Genomic DNA, 24821 nt, shown 5'->3' with positions numbered 1-24821 from the left:
TTATTTTAGTTTCTCAAAGGTTTTTCTATGTACTCTGATCATCAAAGGTTGAAAACTGGATATTTAATTTTCACCTTATTCCAGGTATATACTTATGCTTTGTGCGTGTGTGTGTGTGTGTGTGTGTGTGTGTGTGTCTGTCTGTAGGATGGGTTGGTAAAGGCTAACATGGAGAAGCTGACTTTTTACGCCCTATCAGCTCCAGAGAAGTTGGATCGGATCGGGGCGTACCTGTCTGAGAGACTGTCCCGGGATGTAGCTAGACACCGTTATGGGTACTGACATTTATAAGCCTGATCTGAGACATCCCATCTTGTATTTTGTAATACAACTCTTTTACTTTCTCCTGTTCCTCCTGCCTGTATTTAGTGTGTGTGTGTTTTGTCTCGTCAGGTACGTGTGTATTGCGATGGAAGCCCTCGACCAGTTGCTAATGGCCTGCCACTGTCAGAGTATCAACCTGTTTGTGGAGAGTTTCCTGAAGATGGTGCGAAAACTCCTGGAGGCTGACAAGCCCAACCTGCAAATCCTGGGAACAAATTCAGTACGTACACACTGTTGTATGGTAGTTCACTGACACAAAGGGTACAGCACTGAACTCCAGTCACTTACTCTTCATGAGTGCAATTTCCATAAAATGTGTTTTACAAAATCCTCATCCAGTAATCACAAATGACTGGGATAGTAAAGAAAATTCCTAAAATCTAAATTAACACGGTTTGTAACATTCTGTAAATGTGTGTAATGTGTCCCTTTTAATTTTCTGTATTTAGGACACCATGTACATGCTATATAAAATTTGTACTATGTAAAATGTACTATATAAAATATTTATACGTATGTTTGCTGATAAACATTGCAGATGAGCGACAAACAAACACACATACACACACACTGCAGTGCATTCATCTAAATGCAAAACAGGCTTGTGCAAAATTCAGAATTTCAGAATTGGCCTCCATTCAATTCATGAATTGGAATTTGAATTGAATTGACTCCGCCCCACAGGAAGTTGAATTGGAATTTGAATTGGAATGACAGGAAGTGGAATTAAATTCATGGCAATTCAAAGAAATTCTACAGTCGCACACAGGGTGACCACCATCAAACAAACCAAATGTGGGACGATGTGGGACATGTTACCAACACTAAAACATAACCTGAAACTGTTATATAATGTCCATTTAACTTAATAAAAACATTCGTATTCTGCATTTCAGCTGATAAAAATACTTTGTTATTTAGTCCCTTTCAGACAACACAATTACATCACAATGTAACATAACATCTTTATTTTACTTGGCATTTAAATTCAGCATCACTGAGCAAGGCATCCGCATCATGAAGATCACTGTTTCTGAAACAGTTCTAAGTCCAAATAAAATCCAACAAAATAAACAATGAACAAATAAAATATAAAACAACATGAAATTAGTTTATTGACAGCCTTATAAGAATATATTACACCAAACACTTTCATATTTTTAGAAAGGATGTGAATTAAAACAACTCCAGCAGGCAATAAATTGATATATTCTGTTAAATTAAAATTTTAATTTACCGAATTATCCATTTGTTTTCTGACAGGGAACACATGAACGAATCACCGCTCAACCTTTTGATTGACAACCCACTAGTGTCCGTGTTTACTCCTTTCTTTTCAACCATTGGATATGATTTTAAAAACGGCTGTTGTATTTGTACTTCTGACGAAGCGCTGTTAAATACAGGTGAAAAACTACGGCGCAAAAATAATAAATAAAATGCTTTCTTAAAAAGGCAAAACAACGCATGCACATTTTCTTAATATGATAATTAAAAACAAACAGACTGATAAAAATGCGGGACATTTTCTCAATATGCGCCGTGGGGGACGAGCGGTGAAAATGCTGTGCGGTGAAACACAATGCGTGACGGGCGTCACACTACTCACACAACAGAGAGAATATGTTGAATCTCACACACATTCAGCGTTAGGAAGGTTACTTTGGAAATATAATTGCTTACTGTTATAAGTTACCCATTATAAATGTGGTTTGGATTATTTTATTTGGATTACTTTATCAATGTAAATTAATTTACTTTTAATTTGATTAGTAACTAATTAAAATACACATTTTACCTCAGTAATACAATTAAATACAATTACATTCATTTTGTAATTCAATAACATAATTTCATTACAGTTAACTCACTCCTCAACCCTTCATACATTTTGTTCTAATATATATATATATATATATAAACAAATGTCCACCTAAATTCGTTTTTTTTTTCTTCTAACCCTTTACTAAACTAATTCTGGGAGTCATGTTCTATCATGTTCTATCATGTTCCACAAAATTACAATTACAATAAATCAAACTTAATTATTTGTTCTGTGACTAGAGCTTTTAACATTCATTATGGGGGAAAATATTTCCTGTTAATGTAATCTGTACAAGTAGTTCAAACTAATATCATTTATAGAATATGTAATGCAATCATATCTGACATATACTGTAAAGCTTCATTGTTAAACACTTCACTTAAAATATCTATATGAATTTCTTAGAATTTGTTTTGAATTGCAATTCTGCTTCCTTTAATTCAAATTCGAATTGTAATTCTAGATCCTGTTTTTGACATCAATTTAAACTCAATTCAAATTCAAGAATTGAATTGGAATTTAGGAGTCATTCTCAATTCAATTCTGAATTGTGCACAAGCCTGAAATGCAATAAAGAAATGTAAATAAAATCAGACTCAATTATAGATCAAAATGAGTAATCTATGGCTTTGAACATGCACCCACATACAACATAAAATGCAGTGCTTTAACTCAATGTGACTAACCCATTCTATTTGATTCTGTATCACATTGACCTTATTTACCAGGAAATGCTTTAGGATAGAGATGCACTAGTCAGAACTGCACACACATCTGTTCGGTTGAGGAGATTCCCCCTCCTATGTAAAGCGCTTTGAGGTCCCAGAAAAAGCGCTATATAAATGTAACGAATTATTATTATTATTATTATTATTATTCTCTGAAGGGTCATTCAGGTTCTGCAAAGGCCGCATCACATAATAATAAGAAGGAAATGTAGGTCTAGAGTTTATGCATACATGTACACGTCTGACTGATAATCTAGATAGATACATTCATTAATAACAGATTTAGTATGCAGGCGCTAGGTAAAAATGAGTCATTAAATCATCTAAGTGACAGGGTCTCATCCATCAGTTCTCTACCATTTCTATAATAAGGCATTTTATTTTTGTTTTATTCATGGCCTCAGGGATCTTGACTAAAAAAAGCTAAATCTAAAAATAACCCAAACCTGTCAAATGATAATAGATTGGGTTCCTTTTTTTTAATCTGAAACACTAAGACTTAGTATGTTACAGATTTGTTGTTAATGCTCATTCAAATATGAATATAAATGCAAATATGTGAAATTATATGTGAATATAATATATGGTACATGGTTTAAAACATTAACATTTAACAACATCTAAGTATTTGAATGAGCATAAACTAATGACCCTGTCCTAACCTTAAAATAGTGAAATATTGTTATTCATTTAATTAATTTACTTCCATGCAGGTGAAGTGTGTTCCTCTATATGGATATTTATTATTCTTGGTTGTGGGTGTCAGAAAAGCTTTTATTGTTCAGTAATAATGATGAGGTTGACCGGGGCTAATGTAGAACAAAATATTACATTAACATTTAATCTTTGTTAATTCTGTCTTATAATCACCCACGAGCTGGTCCTGGTTAGAGCAGCATTTGCAGTTTTTTTCAAGGAAATGGGTTTTAAACCTGATTTGACTTTGGTTTTCCTGGTTATGTAATTTATTTATTTATTTTTATTGAATTGCTCTTGTTTTCCAGTTTGTGAAGTTTGCTAACATAGAGGAGGACACTCCCTCATATCATCGCAGTTATGATTTCTTCGTGTCGCGGTTTAGCGAGATGTGCCATTCCAGCTTCGAGGACCCTGACATCCGCACCAAGTGAGAGAACATACATGTACACGTCTGACTGATAATCTAGATAGATACATAGAACATTTAATAGAATATAACTATATACTGTACACACTATACTCCTTATTTTTAACATAAGAGCATTACCATTTATAATTTGAATGTGAAGGCTTCCAGTGTCATGTGTTTCCAGTTAATTTTTTTACCTATGCAAAAACAGTCTGTTATGCTGCTTTATATTGCAAATTGGTATTTATCATATTAGTTGAATTTATTATCATACTCATAAACACACTGTTTTGTTGCACAAATATTTTCAATACTGCACTTTGTTATTTTTATAGTTATTTACCTATAGCAGAGCTAATGAAGTCTTGCACATTCACTGAAAACTGCTTATTTCCACATTGAAAAGAAAAGGTGGATACACACGTTTTTCCAAACTAACTGAGTACTTCCTCATCTCAGAATCCGAATGGCTGGCATTAAAGGTCTGCAGGGAGTAGTGAGGAAGACCGTAAACGATGAGTTGCAGGCGAACATCTGGGATCCTCAGCACATGGACAAGATCGTGCCCTCGCTGCTCTTCAATCTGCAGTCTGGTGACGGCACAGAGAGGTGAGAGTGTTGGCCTTCAACTAGTTTATAATTAACTTCTATGGGATATAAACTTTTCTTCCTCAAGAGACACTTGGCAGCTCTCAAAGCTCAATCCTCCATTGAGCCACATCATTTAAATTTACTAATTACATATCATACAATTGGAAATCCAGCAATATAATCTGTTACGGCCGGATCGCAAGCCGTGACAACGAAGGAGACAACACATTAGACAATGATCAAAAAGGACTGACATTTATTAAAGTAAGAGGAATAAAATAGGAAAAGACAAAACTAACCAAAACAAACAACTGAAAAGGGAACAAAAACGGCATGAAGCGGGGAGCGCCATCCCAACTGAAGGGAACTGCTCATATCGCCCGGGTCAGCTCCAGCACAGGCGTCACTCCTCAGTCATCATGACGTCACTCACTCAAACCCCATCCTGCAAAACAAACTGAGCAAACCACAAATATGACACACACTGGGTTCAATACAAATCTGCATGAAAGTGTCTTTCAGACGTCTGATCCAGTAATCACCTATTATCCAGATAGGTTCAGCCATTAAGCCCCATCCATTTCTAGGACCATTTCATGCAAACTGCTGTTCTGTGTAGTGTTCTTGCTGTCTACAGTCAGTGCCTAAAACACATCTAAAAGGAACTCCTGTTAAGTTTGACATATTATCCTATGGGAAACGATTGTCCCTGCTGACTCGACTCTGAGCCGGTGGTTGGGTGGAGAGAAACTACAAAAAACGAGAAGAAGCTTGGAACAAGCTAGGACTGAGGTCACAGTTATGTCAGTGATTGTGTGAATCTATAGTTTCCTTTGACTATTACCGGTAATCATATTAAAATGGACTGCTCTGCTTTAAATTTCAACTCAAATATTCGTAGATATTTTATAAAAAAAATTATTATCCAGTTTAAAGGGGTGGTAAAGTATGATATTGCTCTGCAACATCTTTCTGATCTTTTAGTACCCTACGTTCCGACACGTAATCTTCGCTCAGCCGATGCTGGTCTTTTAGTTGTTCCGGTAACGTGATTGTTGGGGTTCTCCATGTAATATATTTGACGGTTTTGCTTAACTTATGTTTTGTTTATTGATTTTAAATTGTTTTTTTTTTTAGATTTATAACATTGTTTGTATGCATGCACTGTAATAGTTTGTATGTCATGCTTATTTTATCTATTGTCTATGTTAAGCGCTCTGAGAATTGACTTTTAAAAGCGCTATACAAAATAAAGTTATTATTATTATTTCACTTTTCTAACTTCAGCTAGTGTGTAATGTTGCTTATGTACCCTAAAATGTACATAAGCCCCGCCCCCCGGACACGCAGTCCATGTTGAGAAGATGAAAAGTTGTTGTATAATGCCTGGCTCACACTACAGGAGTTTTAAAACCGATTTTGAAATCTGGTTGCACCACACACTTAAGGAGAATCTTTGCAGATTTTCTTCCCTCAAATCTTAAACATGCTCACACTACAAGATTTGAAAATCGTGGCGCATCACACACTACAAAATGTTAATAAGATTATCGTGCCAGATATGATTCCACCATGATCACGTGATCTCACGCAACAGATCGGAAGCGGAAAAGTGGATGTATAACTAAATATCTGTCCTTCAGATCAAGTCATATTCGTGAAAAGGTTGCCGTGAGCAAGGAAAGCTAAATCTTCCTCCTCTATGAGGGGGGTGGTGATGGCGCAGTGGATAAGACACATGCCTTTGGTGTGAGAGACCCGGGTTCGAATCATATGTGACGTATATAGCAATTGTAAGTCGCTTTGGATAAAAGCGTCAGATAAATGAATAAATGTAAATGTAGCTTCAGCGTTGCCTTGCCTTGCCCATGCGCCGGAATGGGCAGTTGAGCCTTATAAAGTGGAGCTCAAAGTTAAAATATTAAAATAATTAACAGCTTGTTTCATTACATATATATTAGAATGAATCCGAATTTCTTTGTTAATTCAACGGAAATGTATGACTCACTCAAAGGCAGTCTCTTGCCGCCACCTAGTGGCCTAACTGTGTAACTGGACTGAGTGACAGTCTGTCTATAACACGCAGAGACGAGCAATGACGATACTGGTGAAATATCAGCAGAAAGCCTCTCGTTTGGTGAGATTACAGGATCGTTATATAACAATGATCTAACAAGCTTGTGTCAGGTTTATGTTCTGTTATATTATGTGGACCCTTATTTTGACACTGTATATTATGTTTACTCCACTTTCTTTTGTTTCGGTTTCATTACTGATCATGTACTAGTCTTCGTGCCTGCTGACAACAGTGTAACACTTTTTTATTTAGCAATAAATAAATAAATAAAGATAATACCGCATATCCTTTTTTTTACAGTCTATGCGCATATCACGCTGATGAGTCACTCACAATTACCTCAATGAATCCCTTCACCACGACAGCCCTACTTGTTTCTTATTGGCTATTGTGACAGTACTGACGCAATCACAATCTTGCTCATCCCGATAAATATCAAACATGTTTAATATGATCGGGGCGAGCCCGATTTGTGTGAGAGCAGATCGGGAGGTGCAAGATTCGATCTGTGAACGCCTCACATTACCAGATAATCTGCGCCGAACATCGGAACCGATCGAGGTCCTCGACAAGATATTTTCTCCGATTCTCGGGCATAAATCGGCCTAAAACTCCTGAAGTGTGAGCCAGGGATAAGAAGTGTCCTTCTTTTCACATGCAATAGAAAGTCACTCTGTGTGCATCTCACAACAGTTCCTATACGAGTGATTTATAGATTATCATGACAGAATATGCTGATTGAAGATAGTTAACTCCACATCAGCAACATAAATTCATCAACTAACCATTCAGAGACGTCCTGTTGCAGAGACGTCATGTTGGGTATTTTGTGCTAAAACTTCACACACACACACACACACACACACACACACACACACACACACACACACACACACACACACACACACACACACACACACACACACACACACTCTGAGGACATCAGAGATATATTTTACATCTTGTGAAAATGCCATTTTACCACCCCTTTAATTATATTGTATTTAATTTTTTAATATAATTGAACATAATTGAAGAATTGAACATAATTTTTATGCTAATATGGCAATAAAAAATAAATAAATAAGATGTATGTGACTATATGAGTAGGGATGGCTGGTATGACCACTCATAGTATTAGTACTTTCATAAAGAATCTCAGTAGCAGCATATATATCACAATATAGTTTTTTTTTTGCTGATAATTCAACAGTTATTTATATTTTGTATAACCATGTAGAAATACATATACTATAATTCAAAAGTTCGGAACATTGAGATTGTTTAATGTCTTAAATAAATGTCTTAAATATATATAAATATATTGTAATTTATTCCTGTGATGGTAAAGCTTCATTTTCAGCATAATTACTCCATCCTGTCACATGATCCAGCCTGAAATATGATGATTTTGTACTCAAGAAATATTTATTCTCATCATTGTTGCAAACCGATGTGCTGCAGATATTTTTGTGGACAATATAATACTTTTTAAGATTCTTTTCTCAGCAGGAAGTTCAAAAGAACAGCATTAATAAAACTTGAATTAGGGGTTTCACAGTCTTTTTAAAATTATTTTCACACCTGTACGTCATTTAAATTTTGTATTGATATGTAAAGTTGTGGCGTTTGAAACCATAATTGACCTACAGCTACACCGCACCACATGTGAGTGGTGTGTGTGAGACGTCAAACTAAATCGTTGCCATTATAAACATCAAAGACCAGTCTGTGTTGATGCGCGCCCTATGCAGCCATAATGATACCGCAGGAAGAGACTTTAATTACCCCTTCTTGCTGTTTGCTATGTGCTAATTGCCGTTTGATGTAAAGGGCAGCTGATAATTAACTCATCCTGTCAGATGTGCACATTTCAAATCGGCAGAACAGCAGACACAGCGGTGGACGTAAACACAGTGTGTTTGTTTCTGGTCAACTAAACAGTCCAGCATCCTCCTGGATGTGTGGCGAGAGGCATGTAGCAGAAGTGAGGAGAGTTTCTGCAGATTTGGACAGTCGTCATGCGGTTATATAACCCCGGGACCGTGAGCAGAGCAGCAGACGTGTGTGAGGCCAGAGGAACAGTGTGATTAATTAATGATGAGACGAACCCTGTGAGACCCAACGCTCTGTTTCTGACACAGACAGTGAAGCTCTCACAGGACAGAATCCTTTATTTATGACATATTGTCAGACTTTCAGGGCATTTTCTTAATCTCTATAGTATAACAACAACGTCAGAACATACTTAAGATAAATTTACTTGGGAAGAAAAATATATATGATGACTTAGTATAACTCGTGACTGTAGCTGCTGTAGCATATTTTAATGGACTGTCCTGCTTTTTATGTTCATATTCAATGGTTTTATTAAGAAATTTCAATAGTAGATGTTTTTAGAAAATGTTAAATTTATATAGTTCTAATTTCATATATATATATATATATATATATATATATATATATATATATATATATATATATATATATATATATATATATATACACACAATATTGTATTTTCATGCTTATAAATTACACAAAAACATTTTCTTAATCTATTTTTTCTTGTATAAAACAAAGCCAATTAATTCAATTCAATTCAAATTTATTTGTATAGCGCTTTTCACAATACACATTGTCTCAAAGCAGCTTTACAGAAATTGCAACATATTTAATATTTTACTTTAGAACTTACTTAGGAATTCCTTCAGAATTTACTTCAGCAGCAAATTATGTATGAATAAAACTTGTGTATCATGAATATGGCTAAGTGGAGATTAGCCAATAATAATAGAGGTAATTTTACGTTAGTCTTAAACATTACAGTATCAAAAACAGACCGTTTAATTTTAACAGTCAGAGAAAATGTCTAAATTATGAGGTTTTTAATGCAAGAATCATTGACTAATATTAGAAATGCACTGCTGAAAATGAGTTCATTTCCGCTTTAGGCCTGCTGGTCTTTTCACTTTTAAACACTCATTTGGTGATTTGATATGTCAGTAGTTTTTTATTCAGCTTCTTCTCCGAAACCCAATCTCGTTTTCAATTCTCAGTTGAGAAGAGCTGAAAACGAAAAGTGTCGCTCTGTTGTGTGCAGCCGCTCGCCCTCTCCGCTGCAGGCCAGCGAGAAGGAGAAGGAGAGCCCAGCCGAGCTGACGGAGCGCTGCTTTCGGGAACTGCTGGGCCGGGCCGCCTATGGCAACATCAAGAACGCTGTCACCCCGGTGCTTATGTAAGAGATCTGCCACACATCACGCCTGCCAGATTAAGTTATGAAATATCATTGTTGACATTTGTGCTGGTATTTGTTTAGTGTTTAAGGTATAGCTGAATTCATACATTACTTCCCAGTTAAGATTTAGTAGATTTGCTTTATAATTCCAGTCTCTTAATGTTGGCATATTGATGAAGAGTAACTCAAGAATATTTAAAACTCATCTCAGTTCTGGATTATTTATGAGTTCATAATTAATCTCACTTCGAGTGATGTGAATCTCATTTTGCAGTCGCTTCTGGCTTCATTTCTTTAGCTCAAGCTCTCTCGGTTCTCTCACCGCAGGCATCTTGATAATCACTCTCTGTGGGAAGGCAAAACATTTGCAGTGCGCTGCTTTAAGATCATCATGTACTCCATTCAGGTGAGTTCCGTCCTTAATCGAAAAAAGAATCTAAACTTTAATAAGAAACCTTTTATAATTTATGTACAGCAGATCTATCATATCATATTATATTATATTATATTATACATATTATATTATTTGTACTCACTCACATACACACACACACATCCACACACACACATATATATATATATATATATATATATATATATATATATATATATATATATATATATATATATATATATATACATATATATTTATAATAATAATAATATATCTTAATTTATTTTATACTTAGGGGTGCTGAATAATTCGCTTAAGATATTCAAAACTTTTAATCACCAAGAATACCAAAAATTGGCATCACACACTCAATGTGAATAGTTTCACTTTATATTAATATGTTATCCAGTTCTGTTTAGTTATGATTATTAGTGATGCAAAGATTATTCTTATTAAGTCATATTTACATTTATACATTTCATTACGTTTTTATTAAAGATTTTTTACCTGGTCATTTAAATCTCTCTTCTTTGTCTCTCTTTCTTTCCATCCCTCCAGTCTCAGCATTCTCATCTGGTCATCCAGCAGCTCTTGGGCCATTTAGATGCCAACAGTAAGAGCTCAGCCACAGTGCGTGCTGGGATAGTGGAGGTCCTTCTGGAGGCGGCTGCCATCGCTTCCAGTGGCTCTGTTGGTGGGTGTGGATTTACAATGCCGGTTAAAATGAATCACGGTCATTATTATACTAAACATTAAGTAGTGTAGCCGGTATAAAGCTCATTGCACAGGAACAGAGTGGTGTCTTCTGAATATTTATGCACAAGCAGGGCTTAAAGTGGGCCGGAACGGTCAGGAACTGCGTTCCGGCACCTCAGATAAATTATTAAATATATAGATTCATTAATCTCAACGAATCTCGCTGGTCCCGAGATGGACCGACTGGCCGACAACCTCCCTTCCTCCCCGCTGAACACGAGTGATTATAAATGTGTGAAACACACTCACGGTGGTTGAGCGCGATAAAGTTAGTTTAATGTTCGATATTTCACCGGACATTGTTTTCCCTTGCCACTGTTCTATAGGGTCGGCAGTCTCACAAAGATATCAATAGCAGGATTAGTTTTAATATTATGTAACCATTATCGACATTAAATATTCGTTCAAAGTCACCGGTCCGTGCATTAATGCTGCATATTTACACCTGAGAATGCTTTTTGACGCGTTTCCACAACGCATGCCTGAGGGAACGTCTGCCAATTCCACCAACTGCGTTAAACTAGTCTATAATTTGTATTATTTTAAATTACTTTTCAAATTCCAAAGCTTGTAGAAGGTTCCTATTGGCAATGCTGATCTGTCAGCCTTGAGTAAATTAACTTATCTAAGAAAATGATTAATTAAAATCATCAGTTGAGCCTATGTTTACTTTCTTCACTGACAGACGAAAATGAAAAGAAATGAAAAGTCAAAGTTCAGCTTTAGGAGGGGAAGAAATACGGCAGGATAAGGAGACTGAGAGAAAAAGAAAGATTAAGATGAGAGAGCAGGTATTGACAAATAATCTAATGCACACTGTTTTAAAGCTATTTATTATCCATTTTTTTGGCCTTCAAAAGTCTTAAATTGCACATATGTAGGTCAGAGAAATCAAAATTTTCTCAGGGGAGCATATGCCCCCCAACCGCCCTAACTACCTCACATTTAAATGCACATGGCTGTGTCTGTGGTGGGGCTGTGCTAATGTGGGCTGGTGCGGCTACAATGCTAGGGCTCAATTTTTGGCCAAGTGTTCAGCAATTTTAATATAATATCTTCATCATCTCAGTGTTGATAGATCAAAATAAAACCATTAAAATATCAAGTAAATAAGTATTGTGATATGTGGTGCCACAGTGACACTCTTGTCCCAAAAAGTATTGCTATACCACAATACTCAATATGTTGTCCCACGGTGAGTCATTTTTCCCTGTTGCACCTACACAAAATTTGAGGGTTCCCCCACCTACCAGATCCCACTTTAACCATTGTGCACAAGCTATAACATATATCACATATTTCATGCCTCTGCTCAGGATCTGGGTCACTCTCCCCCAGACGTGAAGTTGCTCCTCTGGGAGAAGAGAAGTGTGACATTGCATCTGACCCAATCTAGATTTCAGCCAATAATCTACATTTTATAGCCAGACTCTCCTCGCTGACGTCAAGACAGTGCTCACACCTAATGTCCCGTGAGAAAGCCCTGTCACACTTCTTCTGACCGCACTGCTGCTGACCCAAGGGGCGGCGCCACTAACACTGGTTCATTTCATCACAATCATTTATGTAAATCAGGTCCTTTGGACATTTTGGAGATTTAAATCACCTGGTTACATTTTTATTTTTTTTATTTACTTTATCACTCAGAGGTTATTTATATATATATAAAAAAAAATTATATATATATATATAGATATATATAGATCAGATATTTAGTTTTTTAGTTTTTTGAAAACTGTTCTTACTGCCCAGAAACTTATAATCGCTAACCCTAACCCTAACCCTTTGCATATGCATATTGTGTTGATTATTAAAAAGAGTGGGTGAAAAACAACTATTTGTTCAAAACACTAATATCTCTAGTTGCACTGATTTAGTCTACTCTGCTTAGCTGCAGATGGCTAATGTTAAAAAAGTGTCTACATATATTAATGTTGTGTGTGTGTGTGTTTGTTGCATATTTTAGGCCCCACAGTGCTCGAGGTGTTCAACACGCTGCTCCGGCATCTGAGGCTCAGTGTGGACTATGAACTCACAGGATCCTACGACTGCAATAACATTGGCACCAATATCATCAAGGAGCACGAGGAGAGACAGCTACAGGAAGCCGTCATCAGGACTATCGGTGTGTTTGTGAGCATATTTAGTCAGATATTTCACGGTCTTCTTTAAGTTTCTTTATTTTTCATTACTATGGTCTGTGTCTTTTGAAATAAGGCTCATTTGCAAACACGTTACCCACGTATCAGCGCTCGGAAGTGATGCTGTTCATCATGGGAAAGATCCCTATTCCAGGCATGCATTTCACACTGCCCTCTACAGGCTCAGGGTGAGCACTGCAGCCACTGCATACTGTTTCTTTTTCTAAGAAAATCCCACAAATGAATATTATTAAACATTATTGTGGTAGATAAAAGCATTTATGAGACATTAAATTTAATAGACATATGTTTTCTTTATTTTCATACCATTGCATTTAAGTTTGTGGTAATTGTTGTTTGGCGAAAGTCTTTGCATATCAGATTGTCTGAATTTTCTAAAAAAAGAACCAATTCAAACAGAATTACTGTTTTATTTTAAAGCTTGAATGTCTTCACTTTGTACCTTTTCTGAGCTGAACATGATTTCTTGTGTCTGTACTGCAGGGCTGAAGGAAACCGAATGATCCAAGTCATGCTGTTGAAGTCCTTGAGACAGGTAAAGCCTACCGGCTTGATGCCTCACGAAAGAGAATTACATCATAGCAAATATTTCATGCTGCAAAGGTAATGTTTCTCTCTTTTTTTTCTTCACTGTCCAGGTCACATGTGGTTTTCAGACGACGAACATGCTGACAGCTCTGCCCAACTCCTTTCTGGACCCGTTGCTGTCGTTTGCTCTGCTAGAGGATGCAGAAATTCGGCTTCTGGTGCTGGAAATCCTGGTCAGCCTCATCGATCGCCATGATAACCTCCCCAAGTTCTCCACCATCAGGTTAGTGTATTTACCGGATTCAGGTCTAGGTGTTCTGATCATGGTGTATACCCTACTGTTCAAAAGTTGTACATTTTTTTATGTTTTTAAAAGTAGTGTCTTATGCTCACCAAGGCTGCATTTATTTGACCAAAATGCAGCAAAACAGTAATATTGTTAAAGAATGGCTTCATTGACACACAGGATTCTCAGGATGCTTAGAACACATCAGTGTTATCTGGCAACGAATTCAATCAGCTAAAAAGGAGAGGAAGGAGCTCCAATGAACATTCCTGGATTTGGCTAATGCAAATGGTTCAGTGCCACATGAGCTTCTTTGGGCATCATTTGATTTTTTCAGGGTACCGATGTCGATAACAAAGTTAGTGAAAGCCTATTTTGGAGATTTGCAATTTAGTTTTTCAACTCCAGAATTCAGCACTACATGGCAATGCTTAGAGGTTGGGATAATGGCAGGATGCACCATTTCTCCACTGGCTTTTACCATGGCAATGGAAGTAATCATTAGGGCATCAAAATGGGTAGTAGGAGGAGAGCGCTTGGCTTCTGGGATGCGACTACCACCAATCAGAGCATACATGGATGACATGACAACCATGACTACAACGGTAGCCTGCACTAATAGGTTATTGGGGAAGTTAAAAGATAATATTGAATGGGCACGAATGCAATTTAAGCCCTCTAAATCAAGGAGCATCTCGATAGTTAAAGGAAAGGTAGTAGATAAAACATTCTTCATTAATGGTGAGGCAATACCAACAGTTTCTGAGAAGCCAGTGAAGAGTCTAGGGAGATGTTACGATAGGGATCTAAAGGACACAGTTCGACTGGGAGAAGTTAGACGACAAGCAGTGGAAGAGTTGAAGAGCATAAACAGCTGTGCTCTACCTGGCAAACTAAAACTCTGGTGCTTTCAGTTTGGTCTACTGCCAAGGTTGCTGTGGCCACTGACTGTGTACGAGGTTTCTTTGACAACAGTGGAAAAGCTGGAAGCGTTAATAAGTTCATACATCAGGAAATGGTTGGGAGTTCCACGCTGCCTCAGCAGAGTGGGACTTTATAGTAAAGGAGTATTGCAGCTGCCAGTCTCTGAAGTGTGCCAAGGTCAGACTGGAAATGACTTTAGCAGAGTCACGCGACAAATGTGTAAGGGAGGCAGCACCTGTGGTAAAAACTGGTAGAAAGTGGTCAGCAAAGAAATCTGTAGTAGAGGCTAAGGCTGACCTTCAAATTGGGGATATCGTGGGACAGGTACAGCATGGAAGAGGGGGTTTTGGGCTCAGTTTAGCTCCTCCTAAATGGCACAAGGGAGGCCCAGCTCAAAGGAGGAAGCTGGTAGTCAACGAGGTGTGAAAGCAGGAGGAGAGGATGAGATGTATAAAGGCCATTTCCCAGGCCAAGCAGGGAGAGTGGATGAGATGGGAGAGTGAGGAACAACGCAAAATGAGCTGGCAAGACCTTTGGTCAATGGAAGAGAGTAGGATCAGTTTCCTTATTAGGTCAACATATGATGTTCTCCCATCACCGCAGAACCTAAACCTCTGGGTAGGAGAGGATCCCTCTTGTCCTTTGTGTTCATCACCTGCCACATTAAGGCACATTTTGACAGGATGTAAGGTGGCTCTTAGCCAAGGTCGGTTTACTTGGCGGCATGACCAAGTATTGCGATGTTTGGCTTTAGCATTGAAATGCAAGCGTAGTATGACCAATAAGTTGCCGCCTGTTCTAGCAAGAAATTACACACAGAAGACAATATTCCTCCGCCCAGGCGAGCAACCACCAAGAAAAGGTGCTAACACCAATTCTTGCCCAGGACAACTGGAAGCTGCTAGGGACTGGAAGATGCTGGCTGATCTTGATCAACGGCTTATTTTTCCACCTGAGATTGCCACCACTAACCTCCGACCAGATATTGTTTTGTGGTCTGGATCAGCACGCATTGTTCAACTGATAGAGTTAACAGTGCCATGGGAGGATGCGGTAGATGAGGCATATGAGAGGAAGAAACTGCGGTATGCTCATCTGGCCACTGAAGCAGAACAGCGAGGATGGAGAGTCCAGGTTTATCCAGTGGAAGTGGGTTGTCGAGGTTTTGTGGCACACTCTACAACCCGGTTCCTCAGAGACGTCGGATTCAGTGGCCAAGAGTTGCGTCGCACAGTAAAGAACTTATCTGAAGCAGCAGAACGGAGCAACAACTGGCTGTGGTTGAGATGGAAAGATTCTAGCTGGCTTGTACAGGCCGCCATGCTACGGTTTCGTAGAATTCTTGAAAACTTGAAGAGTCTGTTGGTTTATTTGTATAGGTTGTATAGTATTTACAGTCATTACGTTCCTGTGTACAGTATAGCAGACATATAATCAGGAGGACGTGGAGGCGCCGGTGCGATCTCTTGCACGTGAACTGGAAATCGTCTCATAAATGAACTTGCCTCACAGACGTGAGAAATACATAGAAAGCTTAATGTCTACTTTTAAACAAAATTCAAAACGAAATGATAACATTTTAGGCTACAGTAGCCTAGTCAGGTAAGTTCAGGTTTGCCGATGTGCGTTAACGTTATAGGCTATTTTTTTTTTTTTTTTAATCCTGTGCGCCGATCAGAGAATGAGTTTACTGCTGATATTCTGGGGATACAACACAGCCAATAGGCGAAACTAGGGACTTTAGCCTTTAAATATCTTTGCTGCATTGGATCAGTCTCCTTTCTAGAACAGCCAAGAGCTTTCTAGCCTCGCGGCAGCAGCGCCTCGCAACGCTCATAGACCTTAGCGCCGCGGATGCGGTTTCGAAAATTGATCAAAAAACGTTGGTGCGGACAGATGAGTTTTGTGATGCGGATGAAATAATAATAGCCCATCCGCGCATCTCTAATACAAATGGAATGTTGTCATGGCTCCCCAACTCGCGAAAGATCGGATTTGCTCCATCTTTTGATAAGTTTTGTTTAGAAAACCTTAAATCCATGCAAGACACAATGTCATTAGAATCAATGAATCCATGTCATCAGACACAACGTGCACATGAGCAGACCAATGTTTTTTTTGTTTTTTTTGCGGTGATGACGGTGACTAGCTCAGACCCGCGGTTGGAGTCACGTGACCGCGGTATTGCGTTAATGCGGTAACCGTCCCAGCCCTACTTTTGATCACTTTAATGCATCCTTGCTGAATAAAAGTAATTTATTTAAAAGAATCTTACTTTGACCCCATCCTTTTGAATGGTAATATATGCTGAAGAACTAGGGGACTCTACTGGTCCGCTTCATCTGATGACACTTTAAGAGAGCATGACATCTAAATTGACCCTATTTACTTTAATAATAAATGTCCTATTGTGCACAGTTCATCAGTGCATATAATTGTAATACAATTTTACATTTTTGTAATCATTTTAAATAAAATAAATTGTATGTTACCATTAAACAATTTATAACAATAATTACTTGCACTTTTCAATGTCCATTGAATATTCAGTTTCAAATTTGAAAAATTTCCTGGCTTTTCATGCAGGCTTTACTAGTTTTTTCCTGTGATTTCATGTGTCACTTTGTCCCCATACAGTATCATCTCTGATATCTCTGTGCTTAAGCTCAAAGTGGACAAATGCTCACGTCAAGACAACCTCTTCATGAAGAAGGTACAGCATTCCTCTATCCATCACTCATCTCGCCGTTGTCATTATCATTCTGATCTGAAGTCAGAGACTGCATGCATGTCTGGAGGGCTGATGTTGTGTGGATATCTCTGTTTGTAGCATGCGCAGCATCTGTACAGACACATTTACCTGTGCAGTAAGGAACAGAGCAGTGTGCAGCCTCACTTTGAGAAGCTCTACTCTCTCCTGGCCCTCATCAGCATGGAGCTGGCCAACGAAGAGGTGGTGGTGGACCTTATCCGCGTGGCGCTCGCTCTACAGGTGTGTTTACACTCATAAAGTCCTAAAGTTTCGTGACTTTTACTATAAATATGTTTGCTCCTAAACAGTGACAAAATGCACATCTAGAAGATGCAAGCATTCAAAATTTACAGTCTCAAATCTTAGAAAGTATTTTAGTCTGATTTGAACAGCTGCACACATACAGTACCTCAGGGTCACCAAATATTTGATATCTCTCTCTTCTGGCTGCCGTAATCTCTCTCTCTCTCTCTTTTTTAAAATCTTTTGTAAAGTCATGGAAATTCAATATTAGTTCCTTTCTTGTGCTGATGGCACATAATTAATTTTGAAACTCAAAATGTTTTTAAATTAGAAATTCAACATCAGTCTTTTTATGTGTTTTTGAATGTTCAAAATGTAGTTTTTTGTTTCATCATGACCTACGTGGTTTAACAAGGGTTTCATAAAGACTTTGGTTTCAGTTTTTCTTCTTATCTTCCTGTGTTGCTTCCCATCAGGACGTGGCACTGAGCAGCGAGGAGCCGTTACCGGTGTATAACCGCTGTGCTGTTCATGCCCTGTCCTCCGCTTACCTCAATCTCATCAGTCAGCTGACCACCGTTCCAGCGTTCTGCCAACACGTTCATGAGGTCCGTGCCACACAGATGCTGAGCACCACCGCCTGATCTGTGGTCACTAACAGCTTCTTTTTATCAGATCCATTGCATAACAGTTTTAGATTCATAAAATGTATTAACCTTTTTGCAGGTGATTGGAATGAGACAAAAAGAAATTCCTTACCTGTTACCTGAGGATGTCTTCATTGAAAACCCAACGTAAGACAAACTGGTTAATGTTTTATATTATGTTCTATATTATTCAGCGAGGATTGCGGTTTCCACTAGAATATTAAGCAGAATAATTGTTTTCAACCTTGATCAAAATAAATGTTTCTTGAGCAACAAATCAGCATATTAGAATGAATTCTGAAGGATCATGTGACTGAAGACTAGTATTTTTATATATATATATATATATTTAAATAGGAAGTCATTTTAAATTGTAACAATCTTATGCATATTTAAATTTATTTATTTGATCAAAATTTCCTGATTTCCCAGGATTCCTAAGACGCTGGAGAAGCTGGAAGGAGAGGTGTTGTTCCAACAGGCCAAGATCACTGAGGTTCTTGGAGGAAGTGGCTACAACACTGAACGACTAGCTACACCTTATGTCCCACAGTTTACAGGTGCATAAAGGAGCATTTTGTGCCACATCATATCATTTCAAAATTGACCGTATTTTTTTAATAGATTAATTTTTCGGTCCCACTTTATATTAAGTGGCTTTAAGTACTATGTACTTTCATCGAAAAATAAGTGCAATGTACTTATTGTGTTCAGGTTGTATTGTAAAACACTTTTGCTGCTATTGAGGTGTGATACTGGTAAGGTTAGGGTCAGGTATGGTGGTATGGGTTGGTTTAAGGTGTAAGGTAAGGGTCAACTATGTAATTACAAATGTAATTACATAAATTAATTACAGCTGTAATTACAAGCTGGTATTTTCAAAATATAAGTACAATGTAAAAACATGTATGTACACAATAAGTCCATTGTATCAAATTATTAATTTCAAAGTAAGTACATAGTACTTAAAGCTTAATATAAAGTGGGACCAATTTTTCTTTATAAATGTCTTATTGTGTACAAATTATCATTGTTCACCAATCTGATCCCAATGGATAACCTGCTCTTCATTGTTTCCTGCTGAATATTCTTTAATTCTTCGAAACACGTCACATGGCTCACTCTAAATGCACTGTGTGTGCCGTTCATATTGTTTTTAAGAAAACAATGTCATTCTTATTGTTGATAAGCGGCTACTCGGGCTATAGCCAATGCAATCAAGGCATTTGCATTGCAAATGAACTGATTAGCTTTAGTCCGATTAGTGTTAGCCTAAAGTTATTTCTGCTTATTATTATCTGACTGACAGATATTGGCTGAGTAAACAGTTCATTAATTCCTCCCTCTTCTTTTTAGATGAAGATCGGCTGTCAAAGAGAAAGAGTGTTGGAGAAACAATATCTCTCCAGGTGGAGGTAGAGTCCAGAAACAGTCCAGAGAAAGAGGACGTAAGTGAAACCATGCAACCCTTACAGGCACACTCATGAAACTTTTCTTACTTGTTACATTTTTTTAATGAGGACATTTTCAGAAATTTGGCCTAACCCTAGCAAATCAAGCCAACACAGGTTTACCTAGTTAAATTTAACAAGACTTTAACAATTTAACAAAATTGTTTTACATATTGTGAACATTATTAGACTAATCCTAACCTAAAAATATTTAGCATTTTTAGATTAACAATATAATATATATATATCATTTAATACTTTTCAAATATGAATATATATATATATATATATATATATATATATATATATATATATATATGCATTTTATATAGTTTATATATTTAATATAGTTTTAAAATATAGATTTATAAATTATAAATATATAAAATTTACCTTGTTCATAGATAGTCAGATATAGCTGACTTCTGGGGACAGCATTGCTCTAATGTATGTTTTATTTTCCTACAGAGAACACCAGCTGAAGAAATCACTTTTGAAACACTGAAAAACGCCATTGGTGGGTTGATTTAATGAGAATTGAACTTTGTCTAAATTGTCACTGCAGATATTTTCAGAACATGCATGATGTAATTGATTGTATGATTATTGCTTTGTTAACTTCTCTATTAGCTGAGCAGTGCTAAAGTGTGTATGTGTGTGTGTTCTCAGTGGACAGTGTAGGCGTGGAGGAACAGGAGAAGGAACGCAGGAGACAGGTTGTTGAGAAGTTCCAGAAGGCCCCCTTTGAGGAAATAGCTGCCCACTGTGGTGCCAGAGTGAGTTAACTATAATTTTATGAAAATGTATTCCACTGTTGTCTTCTCTCACACTGATCAGCTCAATATTGTAATTTAGGGCTAATACTTGTTCTTCTGTTTTCTCCCAGGCTTCAATGCTGCAGAGCAAACTTAATCAAATCTTTGAGATCACGATCAGGTAGGTTGCAGCATGGCTCATTTCAAACATCAGCCGTCTCTGGTAAAGATGTTTGCGGTGATAAATCGTCTTATCTTTTTGGCTCTTTCTTGCTTGCAGGCCTCCTCCCAGTCCATCTGGAACCATCACATCAATTTACGGCCAAACCCAGAGTCGCTCAGTCCCTGTTTATGAGATGAAGTTCCCGGACTTGTGCGTTTACTAGTGCAGCTCAACTCAGGATTCAGGACTTCAGTCGCAGCCCGAGGTGCAGAGAGCTGGAGGCTTTAACTATTCACGATGTTATAATGCAGGAGAGCTAAGAGGTCATCCCATTCCCCGACCTACGCTGTTACTGTAGAGTTTACACCGTAACTATTGGAAGAATTTTTAACATTTGGGTTTTCCCTATGTAAAAAATATTTCCCACATATTCTTAGCTATTCTGCTCCTCTATAGTAAAATCAGCTCACATAGATATTTATTTGGGCAAGAATTGAAGCAAAATTCCAACTCAACTGGGGCGCAAAACCTATTAAGAACATGTCTGGGTTTCACCCCTAAATATATATAGTAAATAAATAAGTAAATTATATTTTGAATAAATAACATTTTAAAACCTATGTTAGGCCCTTTAAGATTTATTTTGCATTGTGTCATTATTTTCATGACAATTAAGCACATTTACCCAAAATTGTCATTATTGTAATTTGAAAAAAAAAAGTTTTATTGAACATTATGTATAGATTTATTGTAGGAATATACTGTCTTTGACTATGCGTATTGCAGTGCTGATTTCAATTACAAATCATTGCATTACAGTAATTCCTTATTTTAATAAAACTAGTAAAATCACCATTGAGACTAATGAGAATTTTGAAAAACACATTACAATATTGAGACTTTTGAAGGTAAATATATTTTTAATTTTCATAAAATAATGTCATGATGCAAAAAAATTCAAATGGCCATTAAATAGGATTCATTTTCTTTATGATCAATATATATACACACGTTTTTTTTTTTACTGTAGAATAAATGGTGACCACATTTTGTTCAGATGCTTTTTAAAGTAGAGTTTCATAGAAAAAAGGGGGGGAAACTTCCCTGTATTGAAAGCTCTGATAAATTGTGACAAACCCAAAAACACCTACAAACCTTTCTACAAAGAGTTTAAATGCAATTAGTATAAGTGAAGGTAATTTATTGCACAAAATATCTCTAAAATGATTTTTACTTGTTGGTGCTAATTTTTGTTTTCTAGTAGTTTGAACCTTTACTGAATCAACTTTGTATTGTTTTCTTTAAACATTGGTAGCTAATGTTTATCTGTAGATATCTGGAGTTCGTACACTGGAGGTCTTGCGTGTTAAACACTTTAGTCACTAGGTGGCGTTAAGGAGCTCTCTGGTGCTCAAGGAACTGTTTAATTGACACTTTTTCTATTTATCTACCCAGTACACATACTCATTTAGCATCTGTAACCTGCTATGTTGTGCTTATTTTTGAGTGCTTCCACACAGTCTTGTGGCATCGGAGAATTTTTTAAATTAATTTTATTTTGTTAACATAAGCATAATTTTTACTGTGTATATAAAGTTGCGTATAAGATCTATGTATATATGTAAATAGCTGTTTATTAGTTTTAGAATGCTCTAGTTTAGTCCTGGTTAGGTCATCGTTTGAATGAGAGTGTAATTCCTCATAATCTAGTCAGTATGACACCTTCATTTTAAAAAAGAATGCAACATTCGTAGATTTGTTTTTGTGATTGACTACTAGCTCAAGGGTTCAGAGGCAAATGAAGAGAAACAGTCTATCAGGAACGGCAGCATTGCCATAAATCACACTCCTGGTCAAGTTTTGTGTCATTTGATTCGCATAAAGCTCTACAAATATCCCAGATCATGCAGAGAGATGAGCGTTATTTTACGTCTCTACATAGAATATTTAAAGGATAATATAATATACAGCCATGGTTTATTTTGCTATTGTGATGTCTGACTGTACATTGTCCTGCTTATTACATACTGCTAATTACCAAATAAATAAATAAATAAATATATGGATATGAAATTAATTTAATTTTAATATAATATTAATTTTGAGTATAAAAAGTCCATTACAACATAGAAAACAGTCAGACTAGCAACAAGACATGCAATGCAACAATATTACTATTTTCATTTATATATTACATTTAATCTGTAATCCAAGTTGTATTTTCCATCTATAGTCTTCCTCTATAATAAGTTCTCTCTCATCCAGCTCTTTGTGTTTCTTACCAGTTCATTGTTTTTCCACGCATTTTCTTTTAATTATTTTCTTGCTCTTTACCTGTCAAAAACAATAAACATGCCATGGTTAGATTCGCAGTTTAGCTGTCATTATACGAAATTTCTCCTGTTGGCCAATAAGAATCAGGTATTTTAGAGGCTGTATAATAAATTCTATATTTTTAGCATTTGATGAAAAGCATTATACCTGTAGCTGTGGTATATTTCCCTCTTTTATGTGTTGTCTACATATTTTAGTCCCATTATGTGAAAGGACTTTTTTTTTTGTATGTCTGTGGATTTTTATTGTGCCATTAACTGAGTGCTTTTTCTGGAGGATTCTCTCTGCATGCTGTTATTTATACAGTATATGTTTTAAGTGTTACTTTTTATGTTTTTAAGAGCATATAACATGAGGCCAAGTATCAAAACAGATTAAATAATGTTTGCCTTAAATTCGTTTATATTACACAGAGTAGTAGATATTTTAATGATCCGACAAAAATAACCAGAGATATCTAGAAAGTAAATGCTATGATTCCTGTAGTGTCTTTACCCAGAAGTACTGGGCTACTTTACTGCTGCCGTCCTTAGGGTTATTATGCATTTGCTATTAGAGTATTCCCTTGAAATGAATCTGAATTGTAGCTCTTGCCCCAATTATATCACTGTAAACGCTCAGTAGTTCTGTAAATACATCTCACATTTCTTCAGCAATGAATTTAATGTCTGTGAGGATGTTCATTTTTGGGCTGTGACGTGTCAAAGTTAGTCATTTGTTATAATACCTCTGCAGTTTATGTCTCATTTCTGGTGTAACTGGAGTCATATATCAGTCACAATGTATGTTTCTTTTTCTAATGAATTAAAGGTTTCCCTATGAAATGTTTGTGGTTAAACTGCAAATAGACAATAAAACATTTTCGATAAAATGCGGTGTGCTCATTGGAAATGTTTCCCCCCAAAACTCAAAAAGCTTTGAACTGGGAGTTGTCTTAAAATGACTGTTATATTTTCGTCAAACTGTTATTTTAGCGGTGCTGAACCTTTGGAGTTTGCCAGTGACCTTCATCGTTCAGCAAACGTAATCATATCATTTGTTTCTGGAAGTGTTTGAGCTCAAATCGAGATTTCTTACTTTTATATTTCAGGATTTTTCTTCTTGCTGTTGGCGTTCTGACGTGTGTATGAATGTGACTCTGTGGCCTGAAAAAGCCATTATATAGCCTAACCTGTTTTCCATAATGATCTATTCGGACCAATCAACAAATTTGTAGTTTTTACTCCAGGATATTAACCAATAAAAAGCATAAATACACAGCTGGGAACTTTGCACATTCATTTTAATGTAGTTCATGTACAGTATATTACAGTAAAACTGACTCACAGTGCTGTCAAAATAAACTAAATGTCAAGTAATGAGCTTTAATATTCATGTGAAATACCCTGACTTAAATAAGTGATTTCCCCAGTCTTGTTTCTCTTTATTTATTTTTTCACAGGACAGTAACGTTTGATGCCCTTTAATTTTGGTTCAGAGGAAGCTTTTTTATTTATGTAATCAAGGTATGTTAAGGACACATTTAAATGTTTTGA

At 36.7% G+C, this 24821-nt stretch overlaps 2 protein-coding genes across 2 annotated transcripts in view; one reads left to right on the top strand and one right to left on the bottom strand.

Moving 5' to 3' along the window:
• The first annotated feature begins 149 nt into the window (after positions 1-149).
• efr3bb (EFR3 homolog Bb (S. cerevisiae)) lies at positions 150-23010 on the top strand. Its single transcript, XM_077221312.1, has 21 exons — positions 150-275; positions 394-544; positions 3882-4003; positions 4445-4594; positions 9757-9891; positions 10219-10297; positions 10844-10979; positions 13008-13166; positions 13259-13370; positions 13687-13738; positions 13842-14014; positions 17579-17654; positions 17772-17933; positions 18413-18544; positions 18663-18730; positions 19016-19143; positions 19940-20031; positions 20503-20551; positions 20704-20810; positions 20921-20970; positions 21070-23010. The coding sequence occupies exons 1-21, from the start codon at positions 169-171 to the stop codon at positions 21173-21175; spliced, it is 2346 nt and encodes a 781-aa protein (XP_077077427.1). The 5' UTR covers positions 150-168; the 3' UTR covers positions 21176-23010.
• A 1739-nt stretch (positions 23011-24749) lies between these two features.
• The window catches only part of pomcb (proopiomelanocortin b), a 1476-nt gene continuing 1404 nt past the window's right edge, over positions 24750-24821 (bottom strand). Inside the window, 1 exon segment of the mRNA XM_077221259.1 lies at positions 24750-24821. This exon segment is cut by the window's right edge and continues 136 nt beyond it. Within this exon segment, the coding sequence (XP_077077374.1) occupies positions 24787-24821 (35 nt within the window). The 3' untranslated portion in view covers positions 24750-24786.

Source organism: Siphateles boraxobius, unplaced genomic scaffold (assembly GCF_051911475.1).
Source record: "Siphateles boraxobius isolate OS27281-9 unplaced genomic scaffold, OSU_SipBor_1 80, whole genome shotgun sequence".
NCBI lineage: Eukaryota > Metazoa > Chordata > Actinopteri > Cypriniformes > Leuciscidae > Siphateles > Siphateles boraxobius.
Note: the sequence above shows the minus strand (reverse complement) of the source record. Positions and strands in the feature narration are given on the sequence as shown.

What these genes read in the sequence shown, in the direction of transcription:
- efr3bb (XM_077221312.1), top strand. Translation starts at nt 169, where the DNA reads ATGGAGAAGCTGACTTTTTACGCCCTATCAGCTCCAGAGAAGTTGGAT. An exon ending in GTAGCTAGACACCGTTATGG is followed by an intron (nt 276 to 393) that starts GTACTGACATTT and finishes TTGTCTCGTCAG; the next exon opens with GTACGTGTGTATTGCGATGG. An exon ending in CGCTTCCAGTGGCTCTGTTG is followed by an intron (nt 10,980 to 13,007) that starts GTGGGTGTGGAT and finishes TGCATATTTTAG; the next exon opens with GCCCCACAGTGCTCGAGGTG.